The 17,046-nt window shown below is 43.0% G+C and overlaps 2 protein-coding genes across 7 annotated transcripts; both read left to right on the forward strand.

Annotated features, from left to right (window-relative positions):
• Positions 1 to 5: 5 nt before the first annotated feature.
• On the forward strand, positions 6 to 7,557 carry LOC110526233 (adhesion G protein-coupled receptor G5). Of its 5 annotated transcripts, none has more exons than XM_090238418.1 (14): positions 6 to 155; positions 535 to 603; positions 1,272 to 1,505; positions 1,673 to 1,847; positions 1,934 to 2,084; positions 2,738 to 2,860; positions 3,026 to 3,145; positions 4,057 to 4,096; positions 4,278 to 4,393; positions 4,490 to 4,608; positions 4,824 to 5,092; positions 5,213 to 5,318; positions 5,568 to 5,857; positions 6,078 to 7,557. In XM_090238418.1, the coding sequence occupies exons 2-14, from the start codon at positions 540 to 542 to the stop codon at positions 6,221 to 6,223; spliced, it is 1,953 nt and encodes a 650-aa protein (XP_090094544.1). In that variant the 5' UTR covers positions 6 to 155; positions 535 to 539; the 3' UTR covers positions 6,224 to 7,557. The 5 variants fall into 5 exon arrangements, 3 of the variants coding, with proteins under 3 accessions (XP_090094544.1, XP_090094545.1, XP_036836481.2); XM_090238419.1 differs by having other exon boundaries at positions 46 to 159; XR_016496777.1 differs by having other exon boundaries at positions 150 to 603; positions 5,549 to 5,857.
• Positions 7,558 to 7,867: 310 nt separating this feature from the next.
• On the forward strand, positions 7,868 to 15,054 carry LOC110526235 (adhesion G protein-coupled receptor G5). Of its 2 annotated transcripts, XM_021607030.3 has the most exons (12): positions 7,868 to 8,034; positions 8,516 to 8,579; positions 8,970 to 9,060; positions 9,254 to 9,388; positions 9,642 to 9,770; positions 9,909 to 9,963; positions 10,129 to 10,220; positions 12,974 to 13,092; positions 13,335 to 13,615; positions 13,720 to 13,819; positions 13,929 to 14,209; positions 14,330 to 15,054. In XM_021607030.3, exons 1-12 carry the CDS (start codon positions 7,974 to 7,976, stop codon positions 14,437 to 14,439), a joined length of 1,518 nt encoding a protein of 505 aa, XP_021462705.3. In that variant the 5' UTR covers positions 7,868 to 7,973; the 3' UTR covers positions 14,440 to 15,054. The 2 variants fall into 2 exon arrangements, with proteins under 2 accessions (XP_021462705.3, XP_021462706.3); XM_021607031.3 differs by lacking the exon at positions 9,642 to 9,770.
• The last annotated feature ends 1,992 nt before the right edge of the window (positions 15,055 to 17,046 follow it).

Here is a 17,046-nt window from a genome sequence, read left to right on the forward strand (position 1 = left end):
TAGACGTTTGTTCAAGGCACAGTTGGAAATACAAATGGGATGGGAGTTTACTCTGTCCAATGATGTGTTTATCTCTACAAAGCACACAGTGGTTTCACACATCATTTGCTCACCCCACAAGGACATCAAATGTGAGTGAAATCAACTCCTAGCGTGTAAGTAAGTGTACGTGTTTGTGTGTAACGGAATATGAATCCATCCTATTTTGTCATTGTCAAGTTCAGCTATTGTGTTGATAATGTTGTGTCATTGTCTTACCTGAGTGACGGCAGAATGATATGTCTGGGAATAAGCAGAGATCACCGTGTTGATTATCAGAACGCATGGCTAGGTTTTGTAGGTATACCTTGTGGTATTAAGTAGTGTTAGCCTCGGTGTCAAGCTGAAATGAAATTCTCGGGCTGCATTGTGTACTTTACTGAGTGTGATGTTGAATGAGTGGCAAGGGCTATGGCAGTATGTTGAAAACAAGGATTACTTTGTAATGTATGTTTTTGGTCATTCATGTTTTCTACTGTTCTACCCTTAAAACAGCCACAATGTTTCCTCTGCGTCTACTTCTACTGATATCTGGAACACTGGCTATGAATTGCTCAAATTCAGGTACGAGCACATCTCAACTAACCGGTGCCCCACGCACACTGACTCTGTACCGGTACCCCCTGTATATAGCCTCGCTATTGTTATTTTACTGATGCCCTTTACTTATTTGTTACTTTTATTTCTTATTCTTATTTTTTTTGTAGCTATTTTTTTAATTTTTTAACTGCATTTTTGGTTAGGGCTTGTAAGTAAGCATTTTACTGTAAGGTCTATATACCTGTTGCATTCGGGCGCATGTGACAAATACAATTTGATTTGATTTGACTAGTGAGCTCAAACTGTGTTTCGTTTTAATGCACTGTGGGACCAAATCAGTGGAGGCTGATGTGGGGAGGACGGCTCATAATAATGGGTGGAACAGAGCTAATGGAATGGCATCAAACACATGGGAACCATGTGGTTGATGTATTTGCTACCATTCCACTCGTTCCGCTCCAGCAACTACCACGATGCCGTCCTCCCCAATTGATATGGAGGGCTTAAGTACACTTGATTTGGGTTGATATTGGTACAATTATTTTATGCTGTTGTAATAATTAGGCAAAAAGCTGTATATAACCCCATTCATGGTTGTTGTAACTCATAAATTGAATTGTGGGGTATCAACCAAATAATAATAACTTTATGCACGGTCGAGATGTTTATCTATTGCTATTTCATTTCCATAGATGATACCTTTTATTTTAACACCACAACTGGGGAGATTTCAATGACAATAAACCTGCCGAACAAGACTATCACCATCAACGATAAAGCCGATGACGATCTGAAATGCTTTTGGTTCATTGAAAGCTATGTTGAGTGCACCTCAATGAACTTGACCTCTATTAACCTCACTGAGTGTCAGACGGCGCAGATTTCTGTCGTCGAGAACTCAACCAGCAAGTTGATCTTCAACATATGTGAACCTACCTTTTTTTTTTTTGTCTATTCGTAATCTCGAAAATTCTGAATGAAACGTGAAACTGTAGCTGTGATTCCTCTGTGATGTCAGAGGTGTTATATAGTCATAACAAAATGACAGTAATAAACCTTACTGAACCGTAACACTTTTTTTTTTGTCCCTCAGTTTCCTCCATGTGTGAGGTCACCAAGTGTACTGGGACAGCAATCACTGCCCTGATGAGAGAGATACAAGACCATCCCAGTGAGGGTCCAAAGGATCTTAAAAGGGTCCTGAACATGCGAAATATGTGTGCAGACCTGTTCAAAAACGATTGGACCATGAGGATGATGTTTATTGGGTAAGTGACCAGCCAACCTGTTTCCATTGACTTCTGAAAGAGACGTAACTTTGATGAGCTGCCCTGTCTCTGTGCTGTATTTGCAGCGTTGAACGGGGCCTGATACACAACATGATGAACATCTCAATCACCGGAGAGCCTGTGTACTACAACCTCAGGAATCTGGCTCTGACTGTGTTTAACCTGACCAACCTAACCAGTGCGGATGACAAGATGGTGAAAATAAAAGCCCCAGAGGTAGGGCTGCTGTATCTGGGTTTGTGTTTAGGCATCTTGTCTCAGATTGAGGTCAGAGAGGAACCCATCCTATAGAACATGTGTGAGTTCCAAATGTATACACTACCTTTCAAAAGTTTGGGGTCACTTTGAAATGTCCTTGTTTTTGAAAGAAAAGCACATTTTGTTGTCCATTAAAATGACATCAAATTGATCAGAAATAAAGTGTAGACATTGTTAATGTTGTAAATGATTATTGTAGCTGGAAACGACTGCTTTTTTATGGAATATCTACATAGGCGTACAGAGGCTCATTATCAGCAACCATCACTCCTGTGTTCCAATGGCACGTTGTGTTAGCTAAACCAAGTTTATCATTTTAAAAGGCTAATTGAGCATTAGAAAACCCTTTTGGAATTATGTGAGCATAGCTGAAAACTGTTGTTCTGATTTTTTTTTTTAAATGTTTTTTTAAATGTACTTTTCTTTCAAAAACAATGACATTTCTAAGTGACCCCAAACTTTGGAACGGTAGTGTATGTCCTGAGTAAATATGTGGTCTGTGTATATTTTATTTACATATTGTAATACTCTGACTGCAGAAGGGGACCCTCTAATGATAATGAGTATAGTGTGTCAGCTAGGTATTTTCCTTTCTCGCTGAAATGATTCAGCTCCTCCCTGAGAACAACTCTTACATTCCGGAAACATGGATCCCTATTGACGCACTCCAGAACATCCCGGAGGAAAATAGGAGAGTGGGCGTGGTCACCTATAAATCACCCAATCAGTTCTTGGTAGGACTTCTCATATTGAGCATCTATTCTATAATTGAATTCAATCATTCTTCCAATTCAGTAAATTCAAAATAAATCAAACATTTTGTGGTTTGATGGGCTGGGCTTTCATGAAATCGCAAACCCTCATAATCCTCCATGTCATTATCACCCTCTTCTATCCAGTTTAAAGAGGAACTCGTGAGAACCATGGCCATACGGATAGAGGTGGATGGCGGCAGACAACTTCAGAACTTGATCACTCCACTCAAGATGAAGTTCAAATTGCTTGACCTTATAATACCAGTAAATTGTCGTCATAAGATTTAGGATGTTCCTGTAATTGAGACTATCTCAAATGTTTTGAGATAGTGACAGATTCTTGGTTGTTTTGGCTCTGTACTCCAGGACTATGAGGTTAAAGTGCAGACTGTCAAGCCCACATTTTCGGGTATTTTCATCCATATCGGGGGAACTGTTTCGAAATTACAGCCCTTTTTGGATATAGTCTCTCCATTTTAGGGGACCAAATGTATTGGGACTCATTCATTTATATGTGTATTGAAGTAATCAAAAGTTTAGTATTTGGTCCCATATTCCCAGCACACAATTATTACATCAAGCTTGTGAATCTACAAACCTGTTGGATGCATTTGCTGTTTGTTTTGGTTGTGTTTCAGATTACTTTGTGCCCAATATAAATGAATGGTAAATAATGTGTTGTTTCATTCTGGAGTCACTTATATTGTAAATAACAATATAATATGTCTCTTAACACTTTAACACATTAATGTAGATGCTGCCATGATTACAGATAGTCCTGAAGGAATCGTGAATAATGTTGAGTGAGAAAGTTGCAGACGAACACGTATCATTCCCCCCAACAAAAATGCGAACCTCCCCTGTTATTGTAATAGTGAGAGTTTGGCATGTCTTGGGGGTTTGATATTTGTGCATCTGTAACTTTCTCACTCGTCATTATTATTGTTCTAAACGGTTCACCCGATATGGATGAAAAAACCCTCAAATGAAAGCGGACAGTCTGCATTTGAACCTCATAGTCATCACATCCAAAATACTATAGAGCCTATAGTATAGAGTATAGAGCCAAAACAACAAAAAATGTGTTACTGTCCCAATAATTTTGTAGCTCACTGTAGTTCACAGTTGATTCTATTAATGCATTACCGAATCAGTGATTATTTTTTTCTCTACAGGTGAATTACAGCCTGTCGTGTCAATATTTCAATGAATATGGTGGGTTGATTTCTGTTACAGTATGTAAGCCTACAGTAACTGTGTTTACATAAAACTACAGTCCATTGCATACCACAGTCCTTTGCATAACATTCTGTTGTTGCCTCATATGGCAATATAAGCTGTACACGTACTGACTGCATTTGTGAATGACTAAAAAAGGGTACTCTCTTCCAAACAGGGAACATAAACCTCCCAGACACTGTCTTTTGGAAAACGGATGGATGCGTTACTAAGATCAACGACAGCGTGGTGGAGTGCATCTGTAACCACGCTACGCCGTTCGCCGTGCTGCTGGTGAGCCATTTATATCCACCAATTCATCTACATCATCCTATCATAAATGTCACCTGGTGATAGTCGTCACGCCGTATCCATTCTTGTCCCTTCCAGATCGCCGACCTATCTATTGACGGTGTGCACTGGCAGGTCTTGTCTTACATCAGCTACATTGGCTGTGGCTTGTCGGCCTTCTTCACCGCCATATCCTTCCTCACCTACGTCATCACCACGTATGTGACCCCCACCTCACCAAAATGCCGCCTGCCCGCTTTTCCCTTCGTTCTCCATTTTGAATTGGATCTCTTCCGCTGTATGTTTCATCCCGTGTCTATTTCAGCATGGCCCGTGTAGTTATCCCTGCGCCTGTATAGATGACTGCACCCGTACTAGTCATCTATCCCCGCTGTTTTATCAGTTGTCTGATACGGTCGTGCCCTTGCTTTAGGAACTCCAGGGCGGACAACGCCAACAGCATCCACGTGTCACTGAGCGGGGCTTTGTTCCTGCTCAACACCTCGTTCCTGCTCAACGAGTGGGGGGCCAGTCTGGGCATCAGGGGCGTGTGTGTCTTCATTGCGGCGGCCATTCACTACAGCCTCCTCAGCTGTTTCACCTGGATGGCCATTGAAGCTGTCCACCTGTATCTCCTCCTGGTCAAGGTGTTCAACACCTACTACCGACACTACATGGCCAAGCTGTCTGCCATTGGCTGGGGTAAGTGAATCAGTTCTAAACATGCTCATTCAGGTGAGAGACACAGTGGAACAAGAGTTTGCGGACACGGAACCGTGGTCGGACATGTGAATACACTCATCCTGTGTGTGCACTGTTCAGGACTCCCTGGTATCGTTGTGGGAGTTTCATTGGCGGTCAAGGATATCAAACCGCTATATGGACCTACAGAAATGACTATGGCAGACACTAACCGGACAAATACAATGTGAGTAAATGTTATCTTTCTCTTTTTGAACGTTCACTTTTTATCAGTACAATTTCAGGGGTGGCCCAATGTACAGCATATTGATGTTCCTAATGAACGTTCTATGTGGAGAATGTTGAGGACAAGGTGAATATGACAAGGTGAATATGATTATGTGTATTGGTAAAGGCCAGATGCAGTTTGTCCAGTCGAATCACAGTTTAATCACTGCGTCACTGCGTTTTAACCAGGGCTCTCTCCCCACCCCAGCTGCTGGATCACGGACATCCCCTTCTTCTACAGTATGAACCTGGCCTACTTCACCATCATCTTTGTCCTTAACTCTGGCATTCTGTTAACGGTGACCACCCGGATCTGCCAGCTGCAGCGCTATGGCAGTAAGGGCAAGCCTGGGAAGGCAAGCCTGGCCTGGAAGGACATCGGCACCGTCCTGGGTCTGACCTGCCTGCTGGGCATCACCTGGGGCCTGGCCTTCCTCAGCTACGGCTATGTCAACCTTCCCATCCTCTACCTGTTCAGCATTTTCAACTCCCTCCAAGGTGACCCAGGGAACATCACGAAAGACAGGGACAGAAAGAGATAGTAAAGCTGATGTTGAGGGGTGGAAGGGAAGAGAGTGGAGATCAAATAAGATTATGTACAAATTGAGAGGAGTGTCAGGTAGAGAAAATGTGGCCCTATGATCTTGAAAGCACCTATTAGTGAGCACCTATGTGGGTGGAGTCTGAGTGATGATCTGTCTGTGTTTCTCTCTCGAAGGATTCTTTATATTCCTATGGATCTGTGGCACTGCCAGGAAAGACAGGGAGCGGGCGGCGAATACCAAGAGCACATCAGCAGCTCTGAACACCTCTACAGCCAAACCCAAGGAGGAGATGTTCCCTGGCAACAACCCCTACCAGTAAACAATGTCTGTCCACAATGGAGATCACCCATATCTTCTTAGATGGCAAGGGGAGTTTTGGCTTTTGTGTCTAATGGCATATGCATTGTCTCTTTCTTTCTCTTTCAAATTGAGTTATGGTTTCTACACCGGTTGTGTGCGTGTGAGTACATGTGCTGTGTGTTTTGGGCTTTTGTGGCCTTGTGGATGGAGCAGATGACTACGGGTCTCGTCCCGTGTGTTAATCATCATGCGCGTGTGTTATTTATTCAAGGTACTCCTCGTTCTTTTGTTTGGGTTTCAACCCTGTGTCTTTGTTACGTGTTTGTTTGGTCTTCGTCCCCGTGCCTTTACACGGCACGCCGTAATTTGGGGCTGAATAAAAAAAACTATTACGCATTCCTGCGCCTGTCTCCCGAATCCATTTATACCAACGTGACATGCATTTTCTTCTGTATCATTCCAATGTATTTATTGGGAAAGTGCTTTGAGGGAATCATTTTACTTGAAGTGTACGTTGTTTATGATTATCAACCTTCATTAAATATCCGATCTCAAGTTGCGGAACTGACTGGTGCATAATTAGTCAGGGGCAAACCAAAGGATTTAGTTTCCTGCATACCATTTAGTTTCCTGCATATCATTTAGTTTCCTGCATACCATTTAGTTTCCTGCATACCATTTAGTTTCCTGCATAAACCTTTTCACACCGCCTCATCATTATTAGTTTCACAATCAATCACTTGATTTTCTAACTCAACTATGTAAAGTGTGTTGCAATCTGGTAATGTTTTCTACATTTGAACTAATATCACTTCTGCAGAAAGTGTCTCACTGGGAGCACTAGGTTCTCAAATGCACACACGATTTTCCATTTGCATATGATTGTGAAACAGAGATCCTCTTTTCTAGCAATTTTCTGGTGAGTGTCAGAATGAGTCTTAGAGATGCTGAGAAATGCCACCATATACAGCACTGTAGCCTAGTGGTTAGAGCATTGGACTAGTAACTGAAAGGTTGCAAGTTCAAATCCCCGAGCTGACAAGGTGCAAATCTGTCGTTCTGCCCCTGAACAGGCAGTTAACCCACTGTTCCTAGGCTGTCATTGAAAATAAGAATTTGTTCTTAACTGACTTGCCTAGTTAAATAAAGGTAAAAAAAAGCATTTTTTTTGTTGATGATTCTCACTGAAATGTTTTGATTATATTGATTTACCTAACATTAACCATCCCCCCACCCCCACCCAAAGGACTACAAAGGACAAAAGCTTTCAAGCTTTGTATCTGGAGACGTCTTATGAACAGTATGTTTTTTAACATTTATATTGTCTAATAAATATAAGTGTTGTATTCATTACATGATGTGTCTACAATAGCCTACTTTTATTCACCCAGTTTTGTAATGCCATAGCCTACAGTATACTCAATTAACTTCCTGCACATTATTGTGTTATTCTTGATGATTTTTCTTAAATTGTATCTGGAGACGTCTTATGAACAGTATGTTTTTTAACATTTATATTGTCTAATAAATATAAGTGTTGTATTCATTACATGCTGTGTCTACAATAGCCTACTTTTATTCACCCAGTTTTGTAATGTCATAGCCTACAGGATACTCAATTAACTTCCTGCACATACAAATATGTCCAACCCCCTCTCTAATTATAGTAATGATATGAAACCAGGAAACAACAACACACGAGCAAAGATCAACTAACAAGACAGACCATTTGCCCATCAGCGGTCACAGACTGAAAGAGGGAGAGAGTGATGAAGACCAGTTATTTATTTATAATATTTATATGCATCCCTGCAACCCTGAGAACCAATGGTAAGCTCCTGTTTGTTTCTATGTGTCGAGCAAGTGTTAAAATGGATGGCACGTGTGGATGAGTATAGGTCGAGGTTATGTAAAGATTTTTGAACAAACATGGACATCAGTGAAAAGGGGTGGGCCAATTAATTGTATATCTGGGGTGGCCAATCCTGGCCTGGAGAACTATCATTTTCAAATAAGATACCTAATCAAGGTCTGTTAAAAAAAGATACACGATTAGTTCAACCAGGTGTGTCTCAACAGGGCTGAAAAAAAGCATACACTCACTGTGGCTCTCGAGGACCAAGGTATGCCACCTCGGATTGACATGGTCCCCACTGAGTTTTTGTCATCATCATTGGCTTTAGTGCCCGACAGTAGTTTTTCATCTGTTTGTTTTGATGTGTTTGTCTTGAGATGAAGCATTGGTACCTTGTATGGATTTTTGTCGTTTCCAGAGTGACATAAGGATTAACCTTGTCAATAACGTTTCCAGACAATCTTCCAAACTGTAAAGATGCTCTTCGAGATTGTCTTCGCACCGAAGTGGTGTGGACCAGGTACTCCAATAAAAGTCCTTATCCCCTATTGTAATGGGATTTTAATGTGCCACGGATATAAACAAAAAAAAAGCCAGTACCTGTTTATCCTTGTAACTACACAGTTAAACATCTCACTAGTCCATATGGGAATGTCCATTAAGTTGACATTTTAGTCATTTAGCGCTTTCATCCAGAGCACCTTATAGTAGTGAGTGGACACATATTTGTCCTTTTACATACTTGTCCCCCGAGGGAAACAAACCCACGATCCTGACGTTGCAAGCACCATGCGCTACCAACTGAGCTATATGGGATTTGATAACCATTTGATATCCGTTCATTACATTGATTAAGTTGAATATAAGAAAAGGGGTTCAAATCATGTAAGATGATGTGTGTTTTCGGTAGGTGTTACGAGGATAGAATTACAATATGCATTCCAATGACCAGAATGGCCATCCCAAACTTCTACAGATGGTCTGTCAACTCATCCAATCAGGTGAGATCATGAATTCATTGCTGTTGATCTCACAACCTTCTGGTTCAGCCATATATACCGGGGTGCAGCAACAAAGACTTCAGACACAGTCGAGTCTCTTGTTTATTTTTTTTATTGCTGCATATTGCAATTTTCGGTATTTCTGATGGATATGTTGCACTTAAAACTGCAATGTCCATTAATTCCACCATAGGCAGAAGAGAGCACGAATTCTGGACACAGAGTGCACATTCCTGCACATGCTCTCCAGAGAAGCAAGAGGAACGACTCTATTAGCACTGACTATGTGCAAATTACAATGGCTGTACTCAACAGCTCTCTATTCAAGGTTGGTAACTGACTCAAACAGTAGGCTATTCTTTGTTTTAGCTGAAACCAACCAATGGTAATGGACAAAATAGTACCACTATCCGGTATACAATTCAGCACTACAGTAAAACAATGAATATATTATTTAATATCATGAAGTCATTTATTGAGGAAGGGTTTTATGAAAGCGAAAGGCACATAAGACCTCTCTGAATGACGTTTGCTCGTCTGCTGCTGCTTTCTGTTGCACTTCCCTCCAATGTTACCAACAGCTTAGCCCGGTTCAAGGCTCTAGATCAGGGGAAGTCCTTGGGCAGTCTGTGCTGGCTGTGAGGGTGGGGGACCACAGTGTGAGTGACCTTGACCAGCCTGTCAGAATCGCCTTCAGAAACACAAATGTGGTGGGTGAATGGAGTCCACTTGAACGTTCAACACTTACTGGCGGAATGTGACTGTGCACCTACTGTATCTCTGAGACAAATATCAGTCTAGTCTATCCTTCAATGAACAGTGTGTGTTTTACATTGCCTTTGTTTCAGACTGAGAGAGGGACTTGTGTTTTCTGGAAGGACTCAGAAAATAAGAATGGCGAAGGTAGGGGCCATGGCTTGACTCATCTTTTAGTGGTGGAACCACTGCGGTGGACTAGCGTGTTCTTTTCCTGTGTGTGTGGACATTTGTGGGTGTGTGGGTGGGTGTTGAACTCTTGTACCTTCGCAATATGTGTGTGTGTGACTTTTGTGGCTTTTCTGTCTGCAGGGGACTGGAGCTCAGAGGGTTGTATTACCACCCTCATTCACGGAGAGTTTGTGTGCAGCTGTAACCATCTCAGCTTCTTTGCAGTGCTTGTGGTAAATACGTGATACAGTTGTTGTATAGGTCATTACTTTAGTTATTTGAATAACTCTATACAAATCATAACTGTGTAATACATGCAAAGACTGATATAGAAGTCTTCAAAACGCTCACTTTAAAGGGATAGTTCACTCAAATGACAAAATGTCATATTGGTTTCCTTACTCTATAAGCGGTCCATCGACAAGGTATGACAGAAATCCATGCTTTGGTTTGTTTACCTGGCCATCGTTACCAAATGCTAATGTTTTGGCACAAATCCAATGCAAGGCAACGATACAGATATTAGCATATTTTGCGCTTCATGTCCAAATCATCTACAAGTAACTTAATTGCGCTACGCAATCAATTGTAGATACTTTAAGATAATTTGGACATGAAGTCCAAACAATGCTAATAGGTACCATTAACTTGCATTGGAAATGTTAATTTCTTAGGGCTGAGATCCCGCTAACGGGATCGATATGACAACAGCCAGTGAAAGTGCAGGGCGCCAAAATCAAAACAACAGAAATCCCATAATTAAAATTCCTCAAACATAGAAGTACTTCACACCATTTTAAAGTTACACTTCTTGTTAATCCCACCACAGTGTCCGATTTCAAATAGGCGTTTACGGTGAAAGCACCACAAACGATTATGTTAGGTCAGAGCCAAGTCACAGAAAAACACAGCCATTTTTCCAGCCAAAGAGAGGAGTCACAAAAATCAGAAATAGAGATAGAATTTATCACTAACCTTTGATGATCTTCATCAGATGACACTCATAGGACTTCATGTTACACAATACATGTATGTTTTGTTCGATAAAATTTTTATATCAAAAAACCTCAGTATACATTGGCGCGTTATGTTCAGTAGTTCCAAAAATATCTGGTGATTTTGCAGAGAGCCACATCAATTTACAGAAATTCTCATAATAAATGTTGATGACAATACAAGTGTTATGCATGGAACTTTAGGTACACTTCTCCTTAATGCAACCGCTGTGTCAGATTTCAAAAAAGCTTTACGGAAAAAGCAAACCATGTAATAATCTGAGTACGGCGCTCAGAGACCAAACAAGCCAAAAAGATATCCGCCATATTGTGCAGTCGTCAGAAGTCAGAAATAACATTATAAATATTCACTTACCTTTGATGATCTTCATCATAATGCACTCCCAGGAATCCTAATTTTAATTTTGTTAGCGCGTTTTGTAAACAAATCAAAACTCACGAAGCGCATTCACTAGGAGCTGTTCCGTTACAGTCCGTATAAACATGTGAAACGATGTATAGAATCAATCTTTAGGAAGTTTTTAACATTAATCTTCAATAATGTTCCAACCGGAGAATTCTTTTGTCTTCAGAAATTCAATGGAACGTGAGCGAACTCCCACGTGAACGAGCGTCAAGAGCTTGTGGCACTCTGCCAGACCACTGACTCAAAGAGCCCTTATGAGCCCCTCCTTTACAGTAGAAGCCTCAAACAAGTTTCTAAAGACTGTCGACCTCTAGTGGAAGCCTTAGGAAGTGCAACATGACCAATATCCCTCTGTATCTTCAATAGAGAATGAGTTGAAAAACGACCAACATCAGATTTCCCACTTCCTGGTTGGATTTTGTCTCAGGTTTTTGCCTGCCATATGAGTTCTGTTATACTCACAGACATCATTCAAAAAGTTTTAGAAACTTCAGAGTGTTTTCTATCCAAATATACTAATAATATACATATATTAGCAAATGGGTCTGAGTAGCAGGCAGTTTACTCTGGGCACCTTATTCATCCAAGCTACTCAATACTCAAATCAAATCAAATCAAATTTTATTTGTCACATACACATGGTTAGCAGATGTTAATGCGAGTGTAGCGAAATGCTTGTGCTTCTAGTTCCGACAATGCAGTAATAACAAGTAATCTAACTAACAATTCCAAAACTACTGTCTTGTACACAGTGTAAGGGGATAAAGAATATGTACATAAGGATATATGAATGAGTGATGGTACAGAGCAGCATAGGCAAGATACAGTAGATGGTATCGAGTACAGTATGTACAAATGAGATGAGTATGTAAACAAAGTGGCATAGTTTAAAGTGGCTAGTGATACATGTATTACATAAGGATACAGTCGATGATATAGAGTACAGTATATACGTATGCATATGAGATGAATAATGTAGGGTAAGTAACATTATATAAGGTAGCATTGCTTAAAGTGGCTAGTGATATATTTACATCATTTCCCATTATTAAAGTGGCTGGAGTTGAGTCAGTGTCAGTGTGTTGGCAGCAGCCACTCAGTGTTAGTGGTGGCTGTTTAACAGTCTGATGGCCTTGAGATAGAAGCTGTTTTTCAGTCTCTCGGTCCCAGCTTTGATGCACCTGTACTGACCTCGCCTTCTGGATGATAGCGGGGTGAACAGGCAGTGGCTCGGGTGGTTGATGTCCTTGATGATCTTTATGGCCTTCCTGTGACATCGGGTGGTGTAGGTGTCCTGGAGGGCAGGTAGTTTGCCCCCGGTGATGCGTTGTGCAGACCTCACTACCCTCTGGAGAGCCTTACGGTTGAGGGCGGTGCAGTTGCCATACCAGGCGGTGATACAGCCCGCCAGGATGCTCTCGATTGTGCATCTGTAGAAGTTTGAATACTGCCCCCAGACATAAGAAGTTTTAACTATCACTTTAATAATTACATCATTTTTTTGTATGGTAAGTCCTAGCTGGTAACATACTCTTGATTCCTTATCCTATTTTCTCACTGACAGAACTCAAATTTGTCGGTAGACCCTGTGAATGCTGCCAACCTCGGCTACATCTCCTACATTGGTTCATCATTCTCTGTGGTTTTCACCACAGTAACCCTTGTCATGTACACTTGTCTTAGGTAAGTATTCTCTATTCATTGAAAATAAACAGAGTAGGTAAACCATTCACAATGCAGCTACACAATAGTACACATTCACAAACGTATGTGTCAAAAATATTGAGCGATAAAATAGAGGTAAGCAAGAGACCTCACTTCAGCCCTTTAATCTGTACACAGACAAAGGCAGAAATATAGCATAAATGGTATACATTATGTAAACATCTCTGTGGGCCTGAGCCTCTTCTTTTCTGTCCCCATAGGAAGGGGCATTCTGAACAGTCAATATCCATTCATGTGCAGCTGACAGGAGCGCTCCTGTTTCTACACCTCTCCTACCTCTTGAGCGAGTGGTGGGTGTGGCATGAGGCTGATGGGGCTGAGGGACATGTCTGTCTGGCCTTTGGGTTGATACTGCACTGGGCTCTCCTGTCCACCTTCACCTGGCTGGCCATTGAAGGCTTCCATCTCTACATGCTGTTAGTCCGCGTCTTCAACATCTATGTCAGGAAATACCTGCTCAAACTGAGCCTGGTTGGATGGGGTGAGATCACAAGTTCCACTCATAAGTATTTTTTTCTTTCTTTGACAGTTGAGCGATATTCTACACCATACAATGTATAGTCTAAATGCAGTCCTTGATTCCAGGCATACCCACTGCAACTGTGATGGCCTGTCGTTTCTCAGGAGTCTACGGCATACATAGCTTCTACATGACGGGGGCCAATAACGGCTCATCAACAGACATGTGAGGTTCAATTCACAGTATTTTGCCATAGGAAGCTAATATTTAAATATACTGTATGTGTAGCCATGAAAACAAGCAAAGGTTCAAATGGACTCTTGTCTAACTGCAGATGTTGGATAAGCAGTGCAACAGACAGCCCTGGAGTCGTGGTCAGCTACATCACAGTGAGTGGATATCTGGGCCTGGTCTTCCTCTTCAACACAGCCATTCTAAGTGTGGTGGTGGTGAAGCTGTGGGGGCAGAGAGGGAAGGGTAGGATGTGGAAGGACTGGGCCACGGTCCTGGGGCTCAGCTGTGTGCTAGGAGTACCATGGGGGTTGGCATTCTGCACCTACGGCCCCCTTTCTCTCCCTGGACTGTACCTCTTCAGTATATTCAACTGCTTCCAGGGTCAGTATCCTATCACACACAACCTCTCTAAGGAAAGATATATGATTGACTGCTTTAAATCTGAGTGATCGCTGAGTGATTTGTTGCTTTTCAATCCCTCCAAAATGATTACTACTACAGGTGTCTTCTTGTTCCTGTGGTTTCTTGCCCTTTCACGTAAGGGCCGCCCAGAGCACTCCTCTGTGAAAGACTCTTCCAGTCAAAAGATGATGGAGACAAACTTCAACTGATACTGTGGGACTTGCAACACATTCCAGCATACCTTTTAATAGTGTTTGCAGACCAAGTCCTGAGTATGAAACAGCGGGGAAAGTATAATTCATTTCTTCCTGGTACGGACCTCTTTTCCGGAAAAAAATGTATGGGCCTAAATATAGAATTGCATATAGAATCCCTATCAATTCAATAGCATTTATCTGGGCCTAGTGGTAAAGATTTGACATGAAACATTTCAAATGTATGACCTTTTATTATGGCATCAACAAAACCAGTCATGATGTTTTAATCAGCTTGTCAAACATCGGCCCCTTTACTAGGCTACCCGAGCAACGTTTATCCACTCACAACATACTTCCAGCCCCCAAACAATGGTGAATTGAGAGAGACAGCTGTTACACAAAACACCAAAAAGTGTCATGACATTTGGCGTTTGTATTTAGGCCAGAATATATGCGTCCACTGCTGTCTGCGTGCGTCTTGGTGTCGGCCACTCATCTCTGCCGTGGCATAATTTCAGTGTTTTTGCATGACATTTTGGAGCATAGGCACCACCTGTTTTCATGTCCATTTGCAAAATGTTCATGCCTCTGCCAAGCGGTAATAATAAAAAACATTTTAAATTTCAATTATTGTGATATATTGTATTTTACCAGTACAGCAAACCCTCGCTATTTATTTTGTGGGGACACCGTACCAGACCGTACCAACTTTCAACTTTCACCCCTGGTGTAAACATGACATTTATGATAAAGTGTGACACATGGAGCAAATAGCCATTACCACACAGACTATCTACTGAATAAAATGGTGCTTGGTGTTGTGGTGTTAATCAGATAATTGAATTATTTAATGCTTTCTTATTGTTTCCTAAAAATAATCTACCAATGCTATTAGACCCATGATTCAGCCTTTTCCACAACGCGTTAATGATACATAATAGAATGTCACTTTGAACTTTAATATAATGTCATTTATTGGAAACAGGAGACAAAGGGCTGTGAGACAAAGGCTTAAGGGGCAGCAGGTAGCGGCAGGTAAACAAAGGGGCGGCAGGTAAACAAAGGGGCGGCAGGTAGTGGCAGGGAAACGAAGAGGCGGCAGGTAGCTGCAGGTAAACAAAAGGGCGGCAGGTAAACAAAGGGGCGGCAGGTAGCTGCAGGTAAACAAAGGGGCGGCAGGTAAACAAAGGGGCGGCAGGTAGCGGCAGGTAAACAAAGGGGCGGCAGGTAAACAAAGGGGCAGCAGGTAAACAAAGGGGCAGCAGGTAGCGGCAGGTAAACAAAGGGGCGGCAGGTAAACAAAGGGGCGGCAGGTAGTGGCAGGGAAACGAAGAGGCGGCAGGTAGCTGCAGGTAAACAAAAGGGCGGCAGGTAAACAAAGGGGCGGCAGGTAGCTGCAGGTAAACAAAGGGGCGGCAGGTAAACAAAGGGGCGGCAGGTAGCGGCAGGTAAACAAAGGGGCGGCAGGTAAACAAAGGGGCAGCAGGTAGCGGCAGGTAAACAAAGGGCGGCAGGTAGCGGCAGGTAAACAAAGGGGCGGCAGGTAACAAAGGGGCGGCAGGTAGCGGCAGGTAAACAAAGGGGAGGCAGGTAGCTGCAGGTAAACAAAGGGGCGGCAGGTAAACAAAAGGGGAGGCAGGTAAACAAAGGGGCGGCAGGTAGCGGCAGGTAAACAAAGGGGCGGCAGGTAAACAAAGGGGCGGCAGGTAGCGGCAGGTAAACAAAGGGGCGGCAGGTAGCTGCAGGTAAACAAAGGGGCGGCAGGTAAACAAAGGGGCGGCAGGTAAACAAAGGGGAGGCAGGTAGCTGCAGGTAAACAAAGGGGCGGCAGGTAGCGGCAGGTAAACAAAGGGGCGGCAGGTAGCGGCAGGGAAACAAAGGGGCGGCAGGTAGCGGCAGGTAAACAAAGGGGCGGCAGGTAAACAAAGGGGCGGCAGGTAGCGGCAGGGAAACAAAGGGGCGGCAGGTAGCTGCAGGTAAACAAAGGGGCGGCAGGTAAACAAAGGGGTGGCAGGTAGCGGCAGGTAAACAAAGGGGTGGCAGGTAAACAAAGGGGCGGCAGGTAGCGGCAGGTAAACAAAGGGGAGGCAGGTAGCTGCAGGTAAACAAAGGGGCAGCAGGTAAACAAAGGGGCGGCAGGTAGCGGCAGGTAAACAAAGGGGCGGCAGGTAGCGGCAGGTAAACAAAGGGGAGGCAGGTAGCTGCAGGTAAACAAAGGGGCAGCAGGTAAACAAAGGGGCGGCAGGTAGCGGCAGGTAAACAAAGGGGCAGCAGGTAGCTGCAGGTAAACAAAGGGGCGGCAGGTAGCGGCAGGTAAACAAAGGGGCGGCAGGTAGCTGCAGGTAAACAAAGGGGCAGCAGGTAGCTGCAGGTAAACAAAGGGGCGGCAGGTAGCGGCAGGTAAACAAAGGGGCGGCAGGTAGCTGCAGGTAAACAAAGCGGCGGCAGGTAGCTGCAGGTAAACAAAGGGGCGGCAGGTAGCTGCAGGTAAACAAAGGGGCAGCAGGTAGCTGCAGGTAAACAAAGGGGCGGCAGGTAGCTGCAGGTAAACAAAGGGGCGGCAGGTAGCGGCAGCTAAACAAAGGGACGGCAGGTAGCAAAGGGGTTCGATTGTTGGGC

Source organism: Oncorhynchus mykiss, chromosome 6, assembly GCF_057628025.1.
Source record: "Oncorhynchus mykiss isolate SJ-2025 chromosome 6, ASM5762802v1, whole genome shotgun sequence".
NCBI lineage: Eukaryota > Metazoa > Chordata > Actinopteri > Salmoniformes > Salmonidae > Oncorhynchus > Oncorhynchus mykiss.

Bases quoted from the DNA above. Each gene is read 5' to 3' on its own strand.
- LOC110526233 (XM_036980586.2), top strand. From the start codon at position 489: ATGTTTTTGGTCATTCATGTTTTCTACTGTTCTACCCTTAAAACAGCC. The intron at 4,394-4,489 runs GTGAGCCATTTA...TGTCCCTTCCAG, and splicing joins CGCCGTTCGCCGTGCTGCTG to ATCGCCGACCTATCTATTGA. The intron at 5,858-6,077 runs GTGACCCAGGGA...TCTCTCTCGAAG, and splicing joins CATTTTCAACTCCCTCCAAG to GATTCTTTATATTCCTATGG.
- LOC110526235 (XM_021607030.3), top strand. From the start codon at position 7,974: ATGAAGACCAGTTATTTATTTATAATATTTATATGCATCCCTGCAACC. The intron at 8,035-8,515 runs GTAAGCTCCTGT...TAACGTTTCCAG, and splicing joins TGCAACCCTGAGAACCAATG to ACAATCTTCCAAACTGTAAA. The intron at 9,061-9,253 runs GTGAGATCATGA...ATTCCACCATAG, and splicing joins CTGTCAACTCATCCAATCAG to GCAGAAGAGAGCACGAATTC.